Raw genomic sequence first — 19645 nt, forward strand, 5'->3', positions numbered from 1 at the left:
ACATAACTTGAGCGAGGGTGGCTTGCAAAGTTTTAGTATTCATATTAAATGAAAATACGCTTTTAGACCTTGAGAAAAATATATATACTCTACACACATCGAGCTTATTTAAACAAATCTTTAATTTGTTTTTTCTTTCTTATTTTATTAATTTATTTATTTATGCCAAGTTGAAATGCAAATTTAAAAGGAATCAAAAGTGTAAAATATATTTCTAGAAATATTATCTATAAAAGCTCAAGATCACTCAGGAAACTTTTGCTGCAGCCCACGCAAGTAATTTGCGCTCGCGCCGCACTCTCTGTAAGTTTCGTGCTCATTTTGCTTTTCAAGACTTTTGTAAAATGTAAACAAAGTTATGCATGTACATATGAATGTGTCTGCTTATGTATATATGTACATATGTGTGTGAGTGTGTGTGTCTCGGTCTTCGTCGTCTTCTGATAAACGCTAATTTGCAGGTCGAGATGTTTGGCTGATGCTGAGTGTTTCAGCCTACATTGTTTAGTGGCTGGCATGAAATAATTTAATGAACAGCGCTTTACATTTAGTGACTTAGTTACAATTTTTACATATAATACATTTACCACATATCCCGAAAGGCTTTGGTCAATAGATTCATGTCCTTATTCATAATATTATATTTAAGCCGCAGATGATTCTTATGATTGCTCCAATCCTCAATGCCATGATGGAACATAACCTCTATCACCAGTAACTGTTCATAGAGCACGGTCCATTCCACACCAATTGTGGCAGCGCATGTGTCCAGCAGCCAACGAAATGAACATGGAAAAAGCGTCCGTACTTTTCGCTTATCCGACTCAGTCATGCGAGTTAGATACCCATGAAGCAGCCAGCAATCAAAGTTTGAGATCTTCAAGACCAATTCCTCTGACTGTGACTGTGACGTTGACGCTTCGCTTTGTCCACTGAGATACTCCAGTTTAGGCTCCACTGTTTCTGCAGTTGAATCTTCTAGCTGACGTCGCGGTAGCTCGAGCGGCACGTTCAACGGATCCATATTGCACTCATCGAATGCTTGTATAGAAGCCAGTTCATCTAGTGGCACCTCCTTGTTATGCATCTGTAGCAAATATTTTGGAGTGGCCTTAAATTCGCTAAAGGGATTGCCTCTCTCCAGCTGCTCACGACGCATTGCTCGTTCATGTATTATTCTCTGATACTGTCTGCCATAGTTGGCCACTGGTTCGCGAAATACAAAATCTGGTCGCTTCTCTCGACGACGTAACTCTTCGATCCACGTTTGTGTCTTGATATCGCAGTTTGCACGGTATTCCTTGTGGCGTTGCGGTAATCGTGAAATCGCTTGAAAGATGCCCACAGACTGTATGTCCTCGCGGCAGGCTAGCTCCTCTACGCGCAGGCTTATGTCATGTTGGGCAAAGTAGTCTGCGAGCAGGCTACTTGGTTGCTTGAAGGGATCTAGCTGCCGCTCCGTGTGATCCACAAGCATACAGCTTGGTATGTGAACGCTTAACTCACTCTCCCCTGCCAGCAGCAGGAGACGTTTAAAATAGCTGTGCGCCGGCGTTAGGCTGGGCTGGAATTCAATATGATCCTTGGCCAGGCTATCAGCGCTGGACTGTCCAAACTGCTGCTTCAGCAGTGTTTCAAAGAGAATCGCAATGTTCTCTCGCGTACGTTGCATGGTTGGTGTCAGATCATTAATGCAAAAGTCCTGTTCTTGCTGCTTGCGTTCCTTTATCAAAAAGTCATCCACCTTGCGCCCCAGTTGCGTGCTCTGGCCAAAGCGGCGTGCAAAACTCTCGCTATAATGCGAAACAAGCACCTTGCGTAGCTCTACAAACTGCATCCAATCGGTGTAGACAAAGAGCAGCGGCTGCTGTGCGTCAATCTGGGATAACTGCTTATTAATCGTTTTCGCAGAATCAGAGATCTGGCGCTCCTTAACATCATCAAGTCCAAATAAAAGTTTAAGCACATAGATAATGTAAGCCATGACTCTGGCCTCATAGCGTGGATATATATGCTCGCCATGAATTGGCGCAAATTTAGGTGGCAGTACATCCATCAAACTCTTAACATAGCTCGTCAGCTGCGGTGGTAAATTCAACTCCAACACATAGCGTTGGGTCAGCCCCTCCAAATCTGGCTGTTGGTAACCATTCATGTCTATGAAACGTGACATCTGCGCTATGTGATGTCTTATGAACTGCAAGAGCAAAATGAATAATAATAAATATAAGAATTATTTAGTTGAGTTATATATTTGAATACAAACCTTATATCGACACTTGTCCTTTTGATGACCAAATTCAAGCTGTTTCAGCAGCGTTTTGCCTTGGGCAGCCACGTTCTCGGGCAGATAGCCCAGCATATTACGACTGGTTAAATGATCCTCGTCTATAAGACGCAGCAGATCACACAGCTGTATATTATCCTCTACCTGGTTCAGCGCTATGGCAAGCACCACATAAAGCTTGGTAATGTTCAGACAATAGATGTGGCGATCAAAGCTTGTTAGTGAGCCGGCCGTCGGACGAAGCTTGTGGCAGAGCATGCTGCCACTGCTGTCCAAGCTATGCTCATCGAGATGTTTGAGAGGCATATGCTCTTTCAAGGATTTCCGCGCGTTTCTTGACCATTGTAGCTTTAAGCTTTGGCTGGCATGAAGCGTGGACTCGGATAGCTCGCCGTCCTTGCCACTATAGCCTGATTCATCCAATTTGCGCTGCGATAAGGGAAAGACCAGACATTAGAACTTTTTGTCAGTTGTACAAGCACACAGACAGTTAGTTGATTGATTAGTTGTGTAATTTGCATAAATTAACTTGTACTATAAATAGTCAGTCGTGTGAAACTGCAAGCAGTACAACTTTGGAATCGAAATATTTAACACAAAATGTCGCTACGTTTAATATTTTTGTGCTTGGCACTGTTTGTGGCTATTGCAGTAGCTGCTCCACGTGACTTGGCTGCGGGTGAGTTGTGCGCCTAAAGTGCAGACTTCTTCATATTAAAATGAATCTCTTTTCGTCAATAGCTGCATCCGAGGCTGCTGCTGCAGAACAAGATCCACCTACTCCACCAACCAAACAACGCACTTTCGCCTTGTTGTTGCCGCTGCTGTTCCCCGACTACTTCTACTTCCCCTCCTCTTAAGTCACAAATATAATTATACTTATGTTAAATAAATATTAATTGAGCATGCAAGCACCTTGGTCTTACGCCATTCACGCCAGTTGGCACGCTCATCTCCAGGTTGTTGGAATTTCCTATCCGACCGCTCGCGCTTTCGTTTGCTTTGCTTGTGATTGTATATAATCCTTGCGTCTCTAAAAATGATTAGATTAGCTTTATTTTAGTATGCTTTGCTGCTATCACTTGTATACCTTGCCAATGCACGCACGCTCAGTTTTGGCAGACCCAGCTCGTTGCTTTTGCAGAATGCCACTTCCATGCGGCTCATATAGGCAGCCCATACTTGGAGAGTCATAAGCTTGAGTTCTGGCTTGGCGCCCATTTGTAGCAGCTCCTGTAGAAAACCGCGTAGCACATAATTGTAAAATTCCCATGAAGTTATATCGTTTTCCTCTGTCTTAATTTTAGGCTTCTTTATGGTACGCTGTGTACTATGTTTAGTAGTGTCGTTGAATGTGTCCTCGGCGCTAATCTCCACTGCACGTATCTGCTCTTTTTTGGTGCCGCACTCAATACAGTAGTAAAATCCTTCACGTTCCTGGAATGTGCGCTCCCCGCATACATCACATTCCATATTATCCACTTCCATTACATCTGTTTCGTCCATGATTAAAGATTTTTAACCGCTTAAAATATCAACAACCACACGCGCGTGCAATTTCAATAACAACAAATGCTTGCGATATTTTACAGCACTAGTTTCTTTTCGATAACGTCATCAAAAACCAGCTGTTCATTTTGGCTAATAAATTTACCGCCAGTTTTCAAATATTCAAAAGTGCTGATGCGTTATTTTTGGTAAAAGCTTTTTCTAATCCAATTGCGTGCTTTATGTAATTGTAAATGTAAAAGTGCAATTAAGCTGCTTAATGGATAACTATATTTAGCAGGCGCCTACTGGTATCCACTGGTATTTACAATTCTGTATATGCTCGCGAGCGAAAGCAAAATATTTCCACTAGCCGAGAACTTAGTCGTTCAAACGCGTCGATCAGTGCAGTTGCTGTACTGCGCTCTCACAGCCTAAACAATTCCCACAATCAGGTTTTAGACGTAACTAATGCAATGGACAGTGAATTGAGTGAAGAGCAACAGCAAGTGCAGGAGTTGAGCGATTGGTTGGACTCTAATCCCTACATAAATGGCTGTAGGTCATACGCTAATCTACATTTCTTTTTGCGCACTTGTAAATTTGACGTGGAACGGGCCAAAAGGAAACTAAAAACATATTATCAAATGCGCGCGGAGCGCATAGAATGGTTTGACAACTGCGATCCTTTGTTGCCCGAGATACAAGAGCTGCTGAAGCTAGGAGTGTTTCTGCCCATCGATGGTGTGGAAGATGAACATCAGCGCAAGGTGGTGGTCATACGCACAGCAGCGCACGATCCCAAACGTCACACGCAGAACAATGTTTTCAAGACAAGCAAAATGATATTGGATTTGTTGCTGAAATTGGAGCCAGACAACTGTGCACGCGGTATGGTGGCGATTATGGACATGCAGGGCGTGCAACTGGGTCATGCCATGCAGCTAAATCCTAAACTAATCAAGCGCTCTGTTGAAAGCTGGACTGCATATCCCTGTCAGCCCAAGTTGTTGGAGTTCACAAATGCACCACGTCACGTTAATCTCTTCTTGAATACCTTTAGGTGAGCAAATATCACTTGACAAATTAGCTTTGTCTACAATTTTGCAATATTTTAGAGTGTTCATGAGCAACAAGATACGCAACCGCGTCGTGGTGCACCGCGAGGGAACCATTGTGCAATGTAAACAATTGCCCAGAGAACTGGGAGGGCTGGGACCGAGTTACAAAGAGTTGGCTATCAAATGGAGGCATCTGGTTGAACAGAATGCTGACTTTTATGTAGAGCAAGGCAAATACAAAAGCTTACTGAACTAATATTTGATAAGCGTCTGATTAATCCAAAAATGTGATTAGCGGTTTATAATATATACATTTGTTTATAGATTAAATTTGTAGATAGCACTACGCAAAAATGTATAAATTACATGATAACTGGATGTTTTAAATATTCAATATTATTTTTTTAAATGTATAAAGTTTATGCTTAATAGATAAAATAAATTGTATTTGTAAATAGCCAAGCTTATGTTACACTTAGATAATTAGCCCACGCCACATTCAACAATTAAACATAGAATTTGTATAGTATTTCCATTAAAGCTTATTCTGTATATGCTGTTTCTTTATTAGTATAAAATGTATCAAAAATGTTTATCAAGTCTATAATTATTATCATTTATTGTGGGTCCGCCTCATGTTTCGCAGGGCCTGCATTGCAATATTTTTTTGAATAATAATAAATACGTACATACATATAAAATAACATAAACAAATGAAATATTATCTTGCGTCTTTGTGAGAGAAGCTTTTTTGTTAGTGTTAGTCTGTATTAATAATCAATGCGTGCCTGACTGCAGTTTGTTCAGCTTTTTACATATACATACATTTATATATTCATGTATAAATATGCTTTTACATCTCTTAATAGTAAGTGTGTGTGTGTCACATATAAAAATATAGTCGACCCGGTTTGCTACCATACTTCATCATACATCAGTTTTGTCATCATTATGTTTCAATTTAATGGGATACTGAACAAAACTTTTAAAATCTATTAAACGAGTAAAGGAAAGGCGGTAAACTAGCTAAAGCGTAATCCCTAGGCGCCAAAAATAAAACAAAAATGCAGCTGCCAATCACAGGTCCAATTGCAAACTACTGCCGGCGCCTCCACTGTCCAGCACATGCAGTGAATCCTATATCTGCCGTTCATCCTTTGCCGTCAACTTGTCGATGAGCTCCTGCAAAGGCGCCAGCTCGCGGCGTTCAATCAAATTGAACTCCTGCACAAAGAAGATAAAGTGTTTGAACGAAGTGTTTAGATGGGCCTCCTCGCCCAGCGTGACCACTTCGCTGAAATGCTGATGATAGATATGCGCATACACGCGGAACAAACGCTTTAGTATAGTCTTGGCGGAGCTGAGAAAGTTCTTTGGAAATGGTACTCCAATTTTGGACGGGAACAGCAACTCGTCGTCCAGTTGATCCTGCACCCAGGTCATGAGATAATCAATATATTTCGGTGCACTGCATTTGATAGGTTTCTTAACCGTCAGGCCATCGGCCCAATGATATTCGTATTTCGGACCTGCCGACATAATGCCACAGCTATCCTCTGTACAAAATTCCGTAATAGTGCCATAAAGCATGTTTATCTGATTGAAAAAGTCCACAGCTGTATTTGGGTTATATAAGTAGAAATATGAGGTTTCTTTTGATATTACAATGAAAACTTACTGTTAACAGCTACCCACTCGTTGAGATCTTCGCCATCAGGTAACGCCACAGCATTGCGTAAATTTCCGGAGCCCAGCGTGGCAGCTGCATGTTTCATCAGATCATACTGATGTGTGCCTGGAAATAGCAATGCAACAGTTTAATTTAAAGCCAATGTCATATGTGTTAATATTTTGTCTGTACTTACCTTCTGGTATATTCTTCTTGGGCTTGAAAGTTTTGCTTGAGCGTGAACCGCTGTGGGTGACAAGTGAAAGATTTATATGAGCATATCATATTACAATCGGGAAAAGTGGGAGCCACTGACTCAGACTCGCAGCGGGAGTGAGAGCCTAGGGCAAAGAAAAGGGTAGAGCGCTCTTTGTTTGCACCATTTTCATTGCCTCCGTATTCACATATGTATGTATTTACATGCATTGAATCTGTATACATGTGTGTAGCATACACATATGCAGAAAATACTTACAACAAAAATTCCATTGCCATGCACTTAACGTTACCGTTCACCTAATGTGCTTTTTTTCTTATCTCAAATCTTTCAAGTTTTTATGTAGTTAGGTGATTTTAATGCTCCTATCGTGTGCAATTGTGTATAAAACGGCAAGAAACAAATTTTTGGTATCAATCAAAGTTGTTGGCAATATCTGCTGGTTTAGTAGTGTTGGCAAAACATCGATAACTACAACGATAGTTTTGTATCGGTGTTAGCTGCGACAAGAGTCAACTCAAATATGGACACACTTAAATTACTGAAGTGTGTACACATTGGCTTTTCTGTTTAGCACGTGGAAAAACAACTTAACTGTTCAACGCGTGGAAAATTTATATATTTCTTGAATTAAACGGCATATTTAGGCCCTAAATATGGTAATTGTGATATATATTCTTAATAAGTGGTGATAAATTATATAGTACTTCATTGAATTGTATGGTGTATGGATAACACGTTTATATTAACCTACATATGCACCATATCCAAAAAACGTGGACATTTAAATTGATAGCGTATTTAAATTTTTACTTGCAGTCTCAACTATACGTGCTGTATGAACATGCGGCTGGCTTCTCGCTCTTCTCTGTCAAGGAGTTCGAGGAGGTATCCATGTTTATACCCCAAGTGGAGTCCTCGGTAACGGACATAGCCAAGTTCAATTCGATTGTGAAGCTTGCAGGATTTGCTCCTTTTAAAACGGCCATTGCTGCTTTGGAGAACATCAATGCTATCTCCGAGGGTATTGTACCGCAGGACTTGTTGCATTTTCTTGACGATTTCTTCGCCAAGCTAAAGAAGAAGAAGTGCACACTAGGTATAGCCGATGCGAAGCTGGGCGCTGCTATTACCGAAGCCGTGGGCGTGCAGTGCAGTCACTTTGGTGTGGTGCCTGAAATACTGCGTGGTGTGCGTTTCCACTTTGCCAAGCTGGTGAAAGGTACGTGCTGCAATTGATCCTTCTAATTTTAACGTAAACTAACCCATTTTCACTAAAGGTTTCACTGACAAGTCGGCTGGCGTAGCTCAGCTGGGTCTGGGACACAGCTACTCACGTGCCAAGGTCAAGTTCAATGTGCATCGTTCAGACAATATGATTATACAGTCGATAGCATTGTTGGATCAGCTGGACAAAGATGTTAATACATTTTCGATGCGTATACGCGAGTGGTACTCGTACCACTTCCCAGAGTTGGTCAAAATTGTGCCTGATAATTACATGTTTGCCAAGACAGCCAAGTTTATTAAGGATCGCAAGGATCTGACGCAAGATAAGCTCGAGCAGCTGGAAGAAATTGTAATGGATTCAGCAAAGGCGCAAGCCATCATCGATGCCGGCAAAATGTCCATGGGTATGGACATCTCGATTGTTGATTTGATGAACATTGAACTATTCGCGGAGCGCGTTGTTAAGCTCTCCGAGTATCGCAAAAAGCTTTCTACCTACTTGCACAACAAGATGAACATGGTGGCGCCAAATCTTCAATCGCTCATTGGCGACCAAGTAGGAGCTCGCCTTATATCACATGCCGGTAGCTTGACGAATCTGGCCAAGTATCCTGCATCTACAGTACAAATTTTAGGCGCAGAAAAGGCGCTCTTCCGTGCGCTCAAGACACGGTCCAACACACCCAAATACGGTTTGATTTATCATTCCTCGTTTATTGGACGCGCTGGTCTGAAGAATAAGGGTCGCATTTCGCGTTTCCTGGCCAACAAGTGCTCCATTGCCTCGCGTATTGATTGCTTCTTGGAGCAACCAACGAGCGTGTTTGGTGACACGCTAAAGCAACAAGTGGAGGATCGTCTTAAGTTCTACGAGTCTGGTGATGTGCCGCGCAAGAACATTGAGGTTATGAAAGAGGCCATTGAGGCCGCTGGTCAGGAGAGCGCCTCTGCAGCGCAGTCTGCCAAGAAATCGAAGAAAAGGAAGAAGCCCGCTGCTGATGATGATACTGAAACGAATGGCACTAGCAATGGTAATGGTGCAGCCTTAGTGGAGGAAGAGGAAAATGGCAATGGTGCTGCTGCTGATGAGGAGCCTAAAAAGAAGAAAAAGAAGAAGAACAAGAACAAGCAAGCCGTGGAGGCGTAATGACAACTATTTTTATATCCACATTTGCTTAGACTTAAGTTTCCAAAATTTCTTTTACTTTAAGCACTTATGCTGTATTTTCATTTACCTCAAAATAAACAATTACCCAATTGTAATTTGCAATTATTGTATTTATTTATATTTTTAATTTCACACAATGGTTTCACATATATACATACACATAACGTTTAATTATTGCTAATTGCTTGCTTTTACAAGTATATATATAATTTGTTTAATATTTTCATTTTTTTGTTGTTTAACAATTTCATTCATAAGTCAGCCGTCCTTGCAACTGTTGTGCTAAATTAAAGATTTAGTACAACCATTTATATATAATTAAGTTAATCATACGTTTTTATTGCAATTTGATAATGAAATATCCAAAACTACAGATGGACAACAGGACGGATGTGGAATCAAGTAACGGTAATACGCACCACTGCGGAATGAATGATTCAATTTTCGATTGGAATTTTCAGTTATAATTGACTTGAACCAAACTAATTTGAATTGCAATAGATTTAGACGCTGTAAATCTCGAAAATAATAGTTCAAGTACAAATGCAATTGAATTGATTTTGATTGATAGCTTTGTTTCAAAAATGAATCATTCATTGACAATGCCAATTTAACAGGTAGTTGGTTAAGGGACTGTAGGAGTTATAAGCAACAAACACATACATATGTAACTATGGAATAATGCAGTTTGCATTATTTACGCAGTATCGTTTCAAAATCTTGGCTCAGTATATCTTTGTGTGTGTGTGTGTGTCTGTTTAGAATGTCATTAGGCTAGCAAATATCATTGGAACAAGTCAAATGCTGAGGAATTGTTGTTGTTACTGCTCTGTGGCTGTGGCTGTGACTGCTGCTGGAACACACCGAAGTTGGCAAATGCTGCCGGCTGTTGTGGAATGCTTTGTGATTGCGTGTTGGCCCCAAACAGATTGGGACTGGTCAGTGGCGAGGGCGCAAGGCCACCAAAGCTGCTCATGCCGCCGATGTTCACATTGAGCGGTGTTTGCCCTTGCCCCTTGACCGGACTCTGGGTCTTTAGCGCATTCATCGAGGGCGCAGGTGCTGACGATTTGCCCGTCTTGCTGAGCAGCAAGTTATCCAGATCAATGTTCAGATTGCCAGCTTTAAGATTGCCCGACCACGTGGCGCCAACATTTGCTTGCTCTGTGCTGGCCAAGCTCGAGCCATTGGTGCTTGCATTGCTGTTGTTGTTGTCGCTGCTGCTGCTGTTGATAGCTGTAGGCTGCAGCAGATTATTGCCGGCAGCAGCAATCGGTGGCAACATGTTATCTGCAAAAGCACAATAAACCAAAAGAATTATTTATTGTTAAATACGGAACATGAGGTAAAGCCAAAGAAGCGTTTTTTTATATTCAAATGTGTGGGTGTGTGAAGCTACATGATAAAAAATAATATGAATGCATCGAGTGAAAACTCTACTAGCAGCTTAGACACAAATTAGACAACTCAATCAAATCAGCTAAGTGCAGTGGCATATTCTGATTTATTGTTTAAATCATTTGTTGTTTATTTGTTGGTTTACCTAGTGCGTCCGTGGCTGTGGCACTATGCCGGGTATGTTCAGAAATGCTTTTGATATTTAAATTATATAAATTCAAATCCAATTCGTGCGTTTTTGTATCGAAAGAGAATAAAGAACAAAAGCAAAAAAACACAAATGGTTGTTCTTAAAAAATGTTTGTTAAAATACCTGCATAGCTTTAACTACAATGTAAAACTTTTGTTACAAAAGTTGCGTTTTATTTATAAAATATAACTTGACATACATATTGAAGACATACTGTAAAGCTTAATTAAGTTAAGCCTAGTGTGGAGCTAACCAAAACTATTTTAAGTTACTTAAATGGGCTTAAGATACTTTTGCAAATCTATGGGCTTTGAAGTTTATTCGATGTTTTGGTTTTAAATACTATTTTTGTTCAATCTTTAAGCCTATCATGCATATTTATTGTAAGGAACTTGTGCGCACTATTTTAGCATAACTGTTATAGTTATTAGACCGCATTTAGCTGCTGATAGCAGATGTCCATTAGCTGCTGGGCGAGCTCACGGCAGTCATCCGAAGACTCGCCACCAACAAGTGGGGAGCGCGTAATCTCTTGCAGCCAGCGCTGCAGTTCGTTGAGTGCATCGGCAAAATGTAGAGCGAGCAGCTCAGCTGGCATGGTGACCAAGGCAATGCCTAGTAGCTGCAGCGTAGCCGCACGCACTTTGGCCTCCGCATGGAAGCGCACAAAGGAGCACAGGTCAAAGATCTCGCGGCTCATTGCGGGCAGCAGTGGACAATTCTGTGCGCAGGTGATAAAAGTCGCCAATGTATGCAACATATTGAGCAGCAGTTGGGTGTCAATGTCATGTGAGATGCACTCGTATTTAACATAAAGCATTTGACGCGTGCGCTGACCGCGCACCAGGCCAAAGAAGAAGATGCCAGCGACGGCGTGAAAAGCATTCGCTTGAGCTTTCACCGCAGCAACTTTGCCATGATAGCGTTTGGTCTTGGCCAGCAGACGCGCCTTAATCATACGCTGAGCCTGCTCCAAGCGTGCGGCGGCGGCGCTCTCGTCGCTAATTAAAACAAATTTACGCGGCTGCTTGGCGGCAGGTGGCGCTATGTCCTGCTGTTCGGCTGGGTTGTTATCCTGGCTGGGATCTGCCAGATGCTTAGCAGCTGCCGCCAGCACTTGTAGTATAAGAATGCGCACATTCGCCGAATAACGCGAGTTATCCGTATGAAATTCGCGCGTGAGCAACTCGCCACAGGCGCCCGGTTGTGCCACACAAATGGCCACACAGCATTGGAACTGGGTGCGCTCAAAGTGCTCGTAGTAGAACTGCATCTCCAGTGTGAGAAATACTTGCAGCAGCTCCAGCGCCAGCTGCACATCCTGCAGGCTTAGCTGGCTGCGTATGAGCTGCTCCGCTGTGGATAAAGCTGCCTCGAAGATTTGATAGTTCTCCACTTTGCTGCGCAGCGTGTGCAGCAAGTCTTGCAGAAATTTGGGACGTTGCTCCATATGACTGGGCACATCGTTGGACATGTCATAGGCGGGCAAGTCATCCTCATCTAAGTCGTCCATGGCAGCAGTTGATAGCGATGGCATTGGCGATGAGTCATCATCCGAATCCAGTGACGCTTCCAACTGCTGTTCTGTCGATTGCGTCTGCTGCTGCTGCTGCTCGCTTTGCATAAATAGCGCCAAGTGCTGCTCCAGCAGTTCAGCCTGTGCTGGTGGCGATAACAATTGATCAACACTTGGATATTTAAAGCTGGCCAGTTGCTCCAGTTGCTGCAGCAGCTGCTGCCGCTCCATAGCTGCATAATCAAAGCTTAGGCGCTTTTCCGGCTCCAGCATATTATATATCAATTCCACACACTTCATGCCCATATAACGCTGCACTGCATCCGGCGACTGCAAATGATGACCGAGCGCTTGATGCAGCTGTCGCTTCTGCTCCAGCTCCAGTTCCTTGCAGCATTTAGCGCTCAAGATGAGCAGCTTGCACATGGCCAGATGCTCTTGCTGGTTTAGCTTCTGCAGCGTTAGACGCTTGCTCCAAATTCCCAGCAGCTGCTCGAAGAGCAAACGCAGCTTGGCGGGCGCCACTGCATTTAGATAGCTTACCAAACTACAGAGCGCAGCAATATCGACTGGCGCACGTTGCAGCGGCAGCTGTTGCAACAAGCAGTGGGACCAGTGTGGCAGTTGCAATGCTTCGGCGCCCAGCAACAGCAACAGATTCAGTTCCGCTTGAAGCGCCGTTTGTGCAAGCTTAAGGCACGCGGCTGGTTTCAGATTCCGTAATATCAGCTGGACGTAGGGACGTTTATTGCCATCCAGTGCATAATGCTGCAGCACTTGCAACAGTTGTTGCAACAGCTTCGCATCAAAGAACTGACTCAACACGCGTTCCAGCAACCAGCTAAACGGACTTGCATCGTAGCTCTGTTGAAGTGCGTCAAACTGCAGAACAAAGTGCAACGCCTTGAGCCATTGCTGCAACAATAGCTGCCCATAGGCAGCAGGAGCAAATAACAGCGGTAGCTGGCGTTCCAAGGCATTGCCCACCTGACTGGGCAGCGCGCAAAGCAATTGCAGATACTCGCCAAACTGCGCGTCCAGCTGCTCCAATTGCGGCTCCGGCAGCAGCTTGATGGTGGCGGCAAAGCGTTGCACCAACACTCCTCGCTGCCTGCACATGTGTAACAGGCTTATGGCCAGCAAACGCTCATCCTGCAAAAGTGCAGCCAGCATGGAGCTTGCTGTAATGGGCACACGCTTTAGTTGCAACTGCAGCGACTCTATGGCCAGTTGTATGTAGTCCAAATTATAATCCAGCTTGTATATGTTCAGTAGCGTGCGATCTTGCTCAGGGCGTGGGCACTGCTGGTTAAAAAGTCGTCCAAGCTGCGCCAGCAGCTGCGCATAGTTGCCGTTAGTAATAAGCGGCGACCAATCCGTTTGTTCGCTGTCGCTGCCCAGCAGCTGCTGCGGCGTCACATAGCCCGGCAGTGCATTTGCTAGTAACAGTTGCTTGAGCGCGTTGTCCACTAGTTGCGTCTGCGCGCCGCTTTGCACTTGCTCCAAGCTGCGTAACTGTGCTATAGCTTCATTCAATGACTCCAGCGCTGCTGCAGTTGGCGGCGACGTTAACGTTGACGCTGATGCTGGCTGCGAACCGGCAGCTAAGAGAGAGAGAGTGGAAGAAAAGAACGTGTGCAGCCGTTTGGTATTTTTGTTGCCGTTGTGTTTCTTAGAGCTTGCAAAAAAATACTAAAACAAACCAACGCAGTCTAGGGCTAATCTTAAAATATACTAGCCTAAGTCTTAAACTAATGCTCAATGCTTTGCACTTACCCATTGGCATGCTCTGGTGTATGGACAAATCTCCCAGTCCCGCAAGCAGATCTGTTGCTGTCGACGTCGCTGCTGGCGTTGGCGTCACTGCTGGAGCGCTGCTGGCAAATAAATCAAAAGCATCGTTCGCTGGCGTCGCTGTGCTCAACAGCTGCGCATCCAGTTGCGTCGTTGTGCTGGCACCTTGGAATGCTGTAAAATCTGCAAACTCATCGTTGCTTGGCGCTCGGGGCAAACCTGTTGATGGCGGCGGGGCTGCAGCTGCACCAAAAGCAGTGGAAAAATCGCCAAACTCTTGTGAGCTTGGAGCATCAGCAGCACGTGGATTGAAGTCATCATCATCATCGTTGAGGGCTGCGCTGTTTAGCGTTTGCTCGCCTTTAACAGAGGCGCAGGTCTTGAAGAGGTCGTCCAGGAGTTCATTATTGTTGTTGTTGCTGCTGCTGTTGTTGTGCTGCTTGTTGGGCGAGGCATTATCCATAAGATCAACGCTGGTGTTGTTGCCACTGGGTGAGTCACGATGGGTGGGAGAGTGTATGCCGGCAGCGGCCGCTGCATCTGACTGTTTGCCAAAGTTAGCCGCCGCGCCCAGATTAATCTTTTGCTGCTGCTTCATCGTTGGCTTTGCATTGGCTGTGGGCTGCTTGGACACAGGCGAGCTGACCGCCTTGGCGCGTATGTTCATATTGAGGTTGGACGATTTGGCGTTCTCGGTGGCCATTTCGGCGGGACTGGCTCGATCATTGTAACGATAATTGCGCCTATAATAATATTGAACTTTAATTACAAAATATTGCTTTTTGTTATTATTTTTTCTGCTTGCCTGGGACTAGGAGAATCGCTGTCACTGCCCTCACGTTCGCCATCATATTGCGTATCCTCATCCTCATAGCGATCTGCAGAGCTTTTATCCGAATCTATTTGCAAGAAAATATGTTAATAAGGTTTAATTCATAAAACTAATTTTACGTACACCAATTGTCGCCGCGATGATTGCTACGGAAATCGCTATCATTGTAGCCACCACTGCCACCGCCGCTGCCGCCACTGTAACCACCGTAGCCACTGCTGCTGCGTGAGCCCATCGCATCGCTGCTCATGCCAATGTACTTGTCCTTATTCTTTTTGGCTTTTTTACGCTCCTCGCGCAGTCTGTCGTCGTCCTGAATGAAGTCTATAAGCTCTCGTACCTTATGCCTAACATTAATACCCTGATCCTTGCCGCCCTCGTCCGTGAACGTATAGTTCTCCAGCGAGCGCAGATCGTAGATGTGCTCGCGCGACGAGGTTACCACGCGCTCCGAGCCATTGCGCACCAAATAGTTCAACAAAAGCAGACTCTGCAAAAAAACAATAATAGTAAATAACATTCAGGTGTGCATATGTGTTGATAGTTTATACTTTATAGGTGCGTCGCCAGTTGGTTTTATTGTCCTGCAACATGCGCTTCCATAGCATGGACATGACCTCGGGAAAGGTCTCGTAGGAGAAGGTGGCATGCGCCAGTTCCTGCATAAGCGGACCCGTCGGACCCCATGGATCATCGTTTGTTGCCTCGCGCACCTTCCCCTCGATTTCTGTGTAGTTCATAACAACATTGGTGCTGCAAAGATTGTTAAGTGAATGATAAATAGCATATCTATAAAAATAGCCAGTTAGCCGTAAATAATAAATACAAATATTGTTTACGGCTATTGTGAAAGTTTATGGCCATACATTATGCTACAGTAAACGTTCGTTAAAGTAATAGCCCGGCCTCTGTCTTAAATACTATTTCTAATTTGTTATCATGTCAGTTATATATCGAGGGCCAACTGTATTAAGTATGCACTTAGTGCTTCGACTACTTAAACGTGCTGCAAGAGGTGTGAACTGGCACAGCGCCTTATCAGCACTGCCAGATAAGACGTGGACAGAGCTTGAACTTACTAAAGCTTACACGCATTTAATGCTATTTGCTGTCGCGTGTGCGTGTGTGTGCATGCCTGACAATTTATCAAAACGGAAATAAGCTTCGCTTTGTATATAGAGAAATAACGAGGGCATGCACGCACGACGGAGGGCAGCAAGAAAGCATTTGTAGGAATTTTTGATAAAAACGATAATTAATAAGCACTCGTAATTGGAAACGAAATTTCACTGGAAAGTCAGTGGGCTCCCCTAAATGTCTGCAGATGTGTAAACAGGTGTATATGAAACACGTATGTGTATACAGTTGTACATCTATTTTATTTATATGAATGCAAACAAACGGTTTTCTTGATAAAAACACATGCAAGTGTTTTTATGCCTTGTCTGTATATTGCAGTGTGTGCGTGTGTGTCTGTGTGTAACTATAAATCCGTACAAAACGAACAACCTTGAAAGCAACAAAAGTGCCACATTTAAACAAAGCACAAAGCCCCAGCAGCTTAATCGCGCTTCCATAAATTAGGAGAATAGGCAAAGCTATTCCACTTTTAGCATGACTGCAATTGTAACACCTGCTTTATAGTTAATAGAATAGGGGTAGGGAATGCTGTGCGGGTCACAACTGTGAGTTGTATTTGGCGCTGGGGCGTGGGAGTGCCTCTTCCCCTCTCACTATCTCTCTCTAACTACTTGTCACAACCTTTTGTATTTTGCTTGTTATCTCTTATTGCGCTCGTGTTTTTTTGCATACATGCTCTTACAATTAGTTATTTAATGCTTACACTTTGTCCGCCAATTCGCGCACTTTCCACATACTAATAAATTTATCAACCATTTTAGCTTAATTTGCTGCTTTACAATTTTTCACACAATCACAATCTTGCCAAATCCAATTGGACAGCCAAAAACTTGTTTTAATTTCAATGCTGATTAAACACCGTTGTATGTATATATTTTACATATATACATATGTGCACAGAGTTAGGCTTTTATACACCTTTTTTGTGCAGGCCAAATAAACAAAATATAAGATTTAAATGAAAATGTAAAATAAAATCACTGATTTTTTGGTGAGCTGTCCTCGTCTTCAGTGTTGACAAAAATAATGTACTTTTCCCATAATATACCATTTAAATACCAATTCTTAGTATATACAGAACACATTATGATACTAACTCGTGGTATATTTAGCACAGTGCTGCCAATTCTTCTGATATACCATTGTTATTGTAAATTAGACTAAAGTTTTACAACAAAAAGAAATTAAAGAAACGAAAACAAATGACACTACCCACAGGCTGCCGACAGATAATAATATAAATCTTCAGAATTGAGCTACAAACTGTAAATCTAAAATGCCACCAACACATTACTTAAAACGCGATTTTTAAACTTGCGCCAACTTTTATGGGTAGCACTTATATAACGGATGATATGTGCAAACTTGAGGATTTGTTGCTGCCAGGTGATTTACTCAACCCCAAGTTACAAGTAGCAAGGAAAGTTAAAAATATAAGTTAAATTAAATGAAAAAGATTTAACTAGATAAATAAGACATGACTAGTGGAGGCAGGAACACTTGCCATTCATACATTTTGGACGGTCATTCGTTGTTAATCAAAAATTGTAAACAAAAAGGTTATGTAAACTTCTTTGCAATTGCAGTGTGAAGATTGGCCGGTGCCTGGAGATTAACTGGAAATATGTTGGGACTACAACGTTTCGCCGGCAGCATCGTCACACAGCTCTATAGACGCACATACAGCAGCAATGCACGTGCGGCACTGGCAACGGCGGCTGCCAGTAATGGGCAAGGGGCGGGGGTGACGACGGGCACAGGAGCAGCAGCTGATGCGCCCGAAGGAAATGCACTGGCTACAGAAGCCAGTGCTAAGAAACCAAAGGTTTCAGGTGAGAAACACTTCTTAAGGTGTCTGACATTCACTAAATGCGGTTTTTCTTGCAGGCCAAATGGTAGCCGCGGCTTTTGAATCACTGCGAAATGAGAAAACCGGCGAAAGCTCAAGCAGCGCCGCAGTAGTAAATAATATTGACGAGCGTATTGTGAATGCCAAGACAGTCAATGGTCTGTTGGCTATTACGGAGAACAACAATTCATTTTCGCGTAAGCACGCGCTGAAGATTGTTTCCATCCTCGCTGAATGGAGCACAATAAACCGCGTCAAGCTGTCAGAGTTCGAAAATGATACGAGATTCCTGCGCATCTGTCGCATGTTAGGGCGCACTACGCCCAAAAATGGCAAGAATTCCACTGAGCAAACCAACAATGGCTCAAAACGCATTTCCGGTTTTCGCACGGATGATCTGAATACGGTCCTCGGTGTGGCCGGCGATGATGAGGCAGCCAAGCTTATAGCCAGCATTAGCTTATCGCAAATGGTGAAGGTCATGAGCACATTGGCACAACGTAAACGTCGCTCTACGCCACTGCTGCGATCGCTAGCGTTCAACATAAGCAGCGCGTCGGAGCAACTGGATCTGAAGCAGGCAGCCGATGTGCTGTACGCTATGGCAATGCTAAACTTTCAGGATTCTGTTCTGGGAGCTAAAATTTGCGCAGATGTGCAGTCGGCGCTGCCAAAGAATTCCGAAAAGTCTTCTGTGGTGGGCTCGGTGCTGACCAGTTTGGGAATACTGCGCTATAGGGATTTGGGTAAGATTTACAAAACAGCTTATAACATAATTTAATTAAATAAAAATTGTTTTTAGACATATTGGAATCATTGACGCAATGGCTTTTGAAAAATTCGGAAATCTGTCGACCACAGGATCTAAGCGCTTATTTTCAAACTTCGGCTTTGCTAAACTTTAAGAGCGCACAGCTGGAGGATGTAAGCAAAAAGCTATCAAAATCCATTATTCGTGAGGACTTTACCAAGCAAGTGGACTGGCTAAACTATGTGTGGTCGCTTAGTATGCTCGGCCTTGTTGACCACAGTCAGCTGGCGTCTGTACTGGACGCAACCTTCGTGGAACAACTGAAAAGCGAAAAAACTGGACTGTCGCCCACTTGCAAAATGAGGTTGCTGAATCTGAATAGCTATGCGCAGCTACTGACTACAGACTACAAAGGTGCCTTGCTGCCAGCGGATAGTCCGGTGTACCAGGTGCCCATGGCGCATACCAAGTCCAAACAGATACTTGTCAATGGCATGCTAGATGCTCTTAAGAGTCTGCTGCCCACCAGTAATCATGTGCAAACTGCAGTAGATAGTAAAATGGGTTTTCTAATTGGTGAGCTATATTTTTAAATAGTATTGAACAGATTATTTATAAATTGCTATTGCAGATGCCACATGCCAGTTTGATGCTAATAGAAATCCACTGCCGCTGGATAAACTGACTCCAAACTCTATTAAGTAAATGCAACTTCCTTTTATTTTTATACCAATTGTGTTAAACTATATATTTTGCTTATAGAATCGCTTTAATGGTCATTGATTTCCATGACATTTGTCATGGCACGCATCGTTGTGCCAGCGGTATAGCGAATCTAACTTTTGATATGCTGGAACGGAGTGGATATCAGGTTATAGCAGTGCCCTATAATGAGTTTAGCACCAGTGACAAGTTACTGAAGCGCGTTCAGTATTTGGAGGCTAAATTTAAGGCCGTTGTTGTTAGTAGCAAATAAATTTAATTTTTCAAACTGTTAATGCAAAATTTGATTTGTTTAATAAGTAATCAGTAAAAACTTTTATTATAAATTGTAA

General features: G+C 43.1%; 6 protein-coding genes across 10 annotated transcripts; 3 read left to right on the forward strand and 3 right to left on the reverse strand.

Moving 5' to 3' along the window:
• Positions 1-170: 170 nt before the first annotated feature.
• Positions 171-3831, reverse strand: LOC108601803 (TATA box-binding protein-associated factor RNA polymerase I subunit B). 2 transcript variants are annotated; one of them, XM_017989739.1, is made up of 5 exons: positions 3378-3831; positions 3203-3320; positions 2267-2716; positions 588-2197; positions 171-511 (listed from the first exon to the last, which is right to left on the reverse strand). In XM_017989739.1, the coding sequence occupies exons 1-5, from the start codon at positions 3791-3793 to the stop codon at positions 505-507; spliced, it is 2601 nt and encodes an 866-aa protein (XP_017845228.1). In that variant the 5' UTR covers positions 3794-3831; the 3' UTR covers positions 171-504. The 2 variants fall into 2 exon arrangements, with proteins under 2 accessions (XP_017845228.1, XP_017845229.1); XM_017989740.1 differs by having other exon boundaries at positions 171-2197.
• A 315-nt stretch (positions 3832-4146) lies between these two features.
• On the forward strand, positions 4147-5194 carry LOC108603061 (retinol-binding protein pinta). The gene is made up of 2 exons (XM_017991497.1): positions 4147-4838; positions 4894-5194. Exons 1-2 carry the CDS (start codon positions 4252-4254, stop codon positions 5090-5092), a joined length of 786 nt encoding a protein of 261 aa, XP_017846986.1. The 5' UTR covers positions 4147-4251; the 3' UTR covers positions 5093-5194.
• A 53-nt stretch (positions 5195-5247) lies between these two features.
• Positions 5248-7179, reverse strand: LOC108603062 (MOB kinase activator-like 1). Its single transcript, XM_017991498.1, has 4 exons — positions 6981-7179; positions 6702-6751; positions 6515-6631; positions 5248-6452 (listed from the first exon to the last, which is right to left on the reverse strand). The coding sequence occupies exons 1-4, from the start codon at positions 6998-7000 to the stop codon at positions 5974-5976; spliced, it is 666 nt and encodes a 221-aa protein (XP_017846987.1). The 5' UTR covers positions 7001-7179; the 3' UTR covers positions 5248-5973.
• A 103-nt stretch (positions 7180-7282) lies between these two features.
• LOC108603059 (nucleolar protein 56) lies at positions 7283-9202 on the forward strand. Its single transcript, XM_017991496.1, has 3 exons — positions 7283-7381; positions 7542-7944; positions 8003-9202. Exons 1-3 carry the CDS (start codon positions 7379-7381, stop codon positions 9097-9099), a joined length of 1503 nt encoding a protein of 500 aa, XP_017846985.1. The 5' UTR covers positions 7283-7378; the 3' UTR covers positions 9100-9202.
• Positions 9203-9303: 101 nt separating this feature from the next.
• LOC108603056 (clathrin interactor 1) lies at positions 9304-16995 on the reverse strand. 4 transcript variants are annotated; one of them, XM_017991493.1, is made up of 6 exons: positions 16694-16956; positions 15402-15603; positions 14974-15340; positions 14824-14917; positions 14001-14761; positions 9304-10410 (listed from the first exon to the last, which is right to left on the reverse strand). In XM_017991493.1, the coding sequence occupies exons 1-6, from the start codon at positions 16744-16746 to the stop codon at positions 9905-9907; spliced, it is 1983 nt and encodes a 660-aa protein (XP_017846982.1). In that variant the 5' UTR covers positions 16747-16956; the 3' UTR covers positions 9304-9904. The 4 variants fall into 4 exon arrangements, with proteins under 4 accessions (XP_017846982.1, XP_017846980.1, XP_017846981.1 ...); XM_017991491.1 differs by lacking the exons at positions 9304-10410; positions 16694-16956 and adding exons at positions 10889-13828; positions 15930-16031; XM_017991492.1 differs by lacking the exons at positions 9304-10410; positions 16694-16956 and adding exons at positions 10889-13828; positions 15717-15876.
• Positions 16996-17329: 334 nt separating this feature from the next.
• LOC108603058 (FAST kinase domain-containing protein 4) lies at positions 17330-19595 on the forward strand. The gene is made up of 6 exons (XM_017991495.1): positions 17330-17410; positions 17577-17822; positions 17878-18585; positions 18642-19166; positions 19222-19291; positions 19353-19595. The coding sequence occupies exons 2-6, from the start codon at positions 17615-17617 to the stop codon at positions 19564-19566; spliced, it is 1725 nt and encodes a 574-aa protein (XP_017846984.1). The 5' UTR covers positions 17330-17410; positions 17577-17614; the 3' UTR covers positions 19567-19595.
• The last annotated feature ends 50 nt before the right edge of the window (positions 19596-19645 follow it).

This window comes from Drosophila busckii, chromosome 3R (assembly GCF_011750605.1).
Source record: "Drosophila busckii strain San Diego stock center, stock number 13000-0081.31 chromosome 3R, ASM1175060v1, whole genome shotgun sequence".
In the NCBI taxonomy this organism is placed as follows: domain Eukaryota; kingdom Metazoa; phylum Arthropoda; class Insecta; order Diptera; family Drosophilidae; genus Drosophila; species Drosophila busckii.

What these genes read in the sequence shown, in the direction of transcription:
- LOC108601803 (XM_017989739.1), bottom strand. Translation starts at nt 3,793, where the DNA reads ATGGACGAAACAGATGTAATGGAAGTGGATAATATGGAATGTGATGTA. An exon ending in GTGAATGGCGTAAGACCAAG is followed by an intron (nt 2,717 to 3,202) that starts GTGCTTGCATGC and finishes CCCTTATCGCAG; the next exon opens with CGCAAATTGGATGAATCAGG. An exon ending in AGGACAAGTGTCGATATAAG is followed by an intron (nt 2,198 to 2,266) that starts GTTTGTATTCAA and finishes TTGCTCTTGCAG; the next exon opens with TTCATAAGACATCACATAGC.
- LOC108603056 (XM_017991490.1), bottom strand. Translation starts at nt 16,746, where the DNA reads ATGGTTGATAAATTTATTAGTATGTGGAAAGTGCGCGAATTGGCGGAC. An exon ending in ACTGGCGACGCACCTATAAA is followed by an intron (nt 15,341 to 15,401) that starts GTATAAACTATC and finishes GTTTTTTTGCAG; the next exon opens with AGTCTGCTTTTGTTGAACTA. An exon ending in ACACCAGAGCATGCCAATGG is followed by an intron (nt 13,829 to 14,000) that starts GTAAGTGCAAAG and finishes TCTCTCTCTTAG; the next exon opens with CTGCCGGTTCGCAGCCAGCA.
- LOC108603059 (XM_017991496.1), top strand. An exon ending in CTTTGCCAAGCTGGTGAAAG is followed by an intron (nt 7,945 to 8,002) that starts GTACGTGCTGCA and finishes TTTTCACTAAAG; the next exon opens with GTTTCACTGACAAGTCGGCT.
- LOC108603058 (XM_017991495.1), top strand. Translation starts at nt 17,615, where the DNA reads ATGTTGGGACTACAACGTTTCGCCGGCAGCATCGTCACACAGCTCTAT. An exon ending in TAAGAAACCAAAGGTTTCAG is followed by an intron (nt 17,823 to 17,877) that starts GTGAGAAACACT and finishes TTTTTCTTGCAG; the next exon opens with GCCAAATGGTAGCCGCGGCT. An exon ending in CTGACTCCAAACTCTATTAA is followed by an intron (nt 19,292 to 19,352) that starts GTAAATGCAACT and finishes TTTTGCTTATAG; the next exon opens with AATCGCTTTAATGGTCATTG.
- LOC108603062 (XM_017991498.1), bottom strand. Translation starts at nt 7,000, where the DNA reads ATGGCAATGGAATTTTTGTT. An exon ending in ATGGCAATGGAATTTTTGTT is followed by an intron (nt 6,752 to 6,980) that starts GTAAGTATTTTC and finishes TGTCACCCACAG; the next exon opens with CGGTTCACGCTCAAGCAAAA. An exon ending in CGAGTGGGTAGCTGTTAACA is followed by an intron (nt 6,453 to 6,514) that starts GTAAGTTTTCAT and finishes ACCCAAATACAG; the next exon opens with CTGTGGACTTTTTCAATCAG.
- LOC108603061 (XM_017991497.1), top strand. Translation starts at nt 4,252, where the DNA reads ATGGACAGTGAATTGAGTGAAGAGCAACAGCAAGTGCAGGAGTTGAGC. An exon ending in CTCTTCTTGAATACCTTTAG is followed by an intron (nt 4,839 to 4,893) that starts GTGAGCAAATAT and finishes GCAATATTTTAG; the next exon opens with AGTGTTCATGAGCAACAAGA.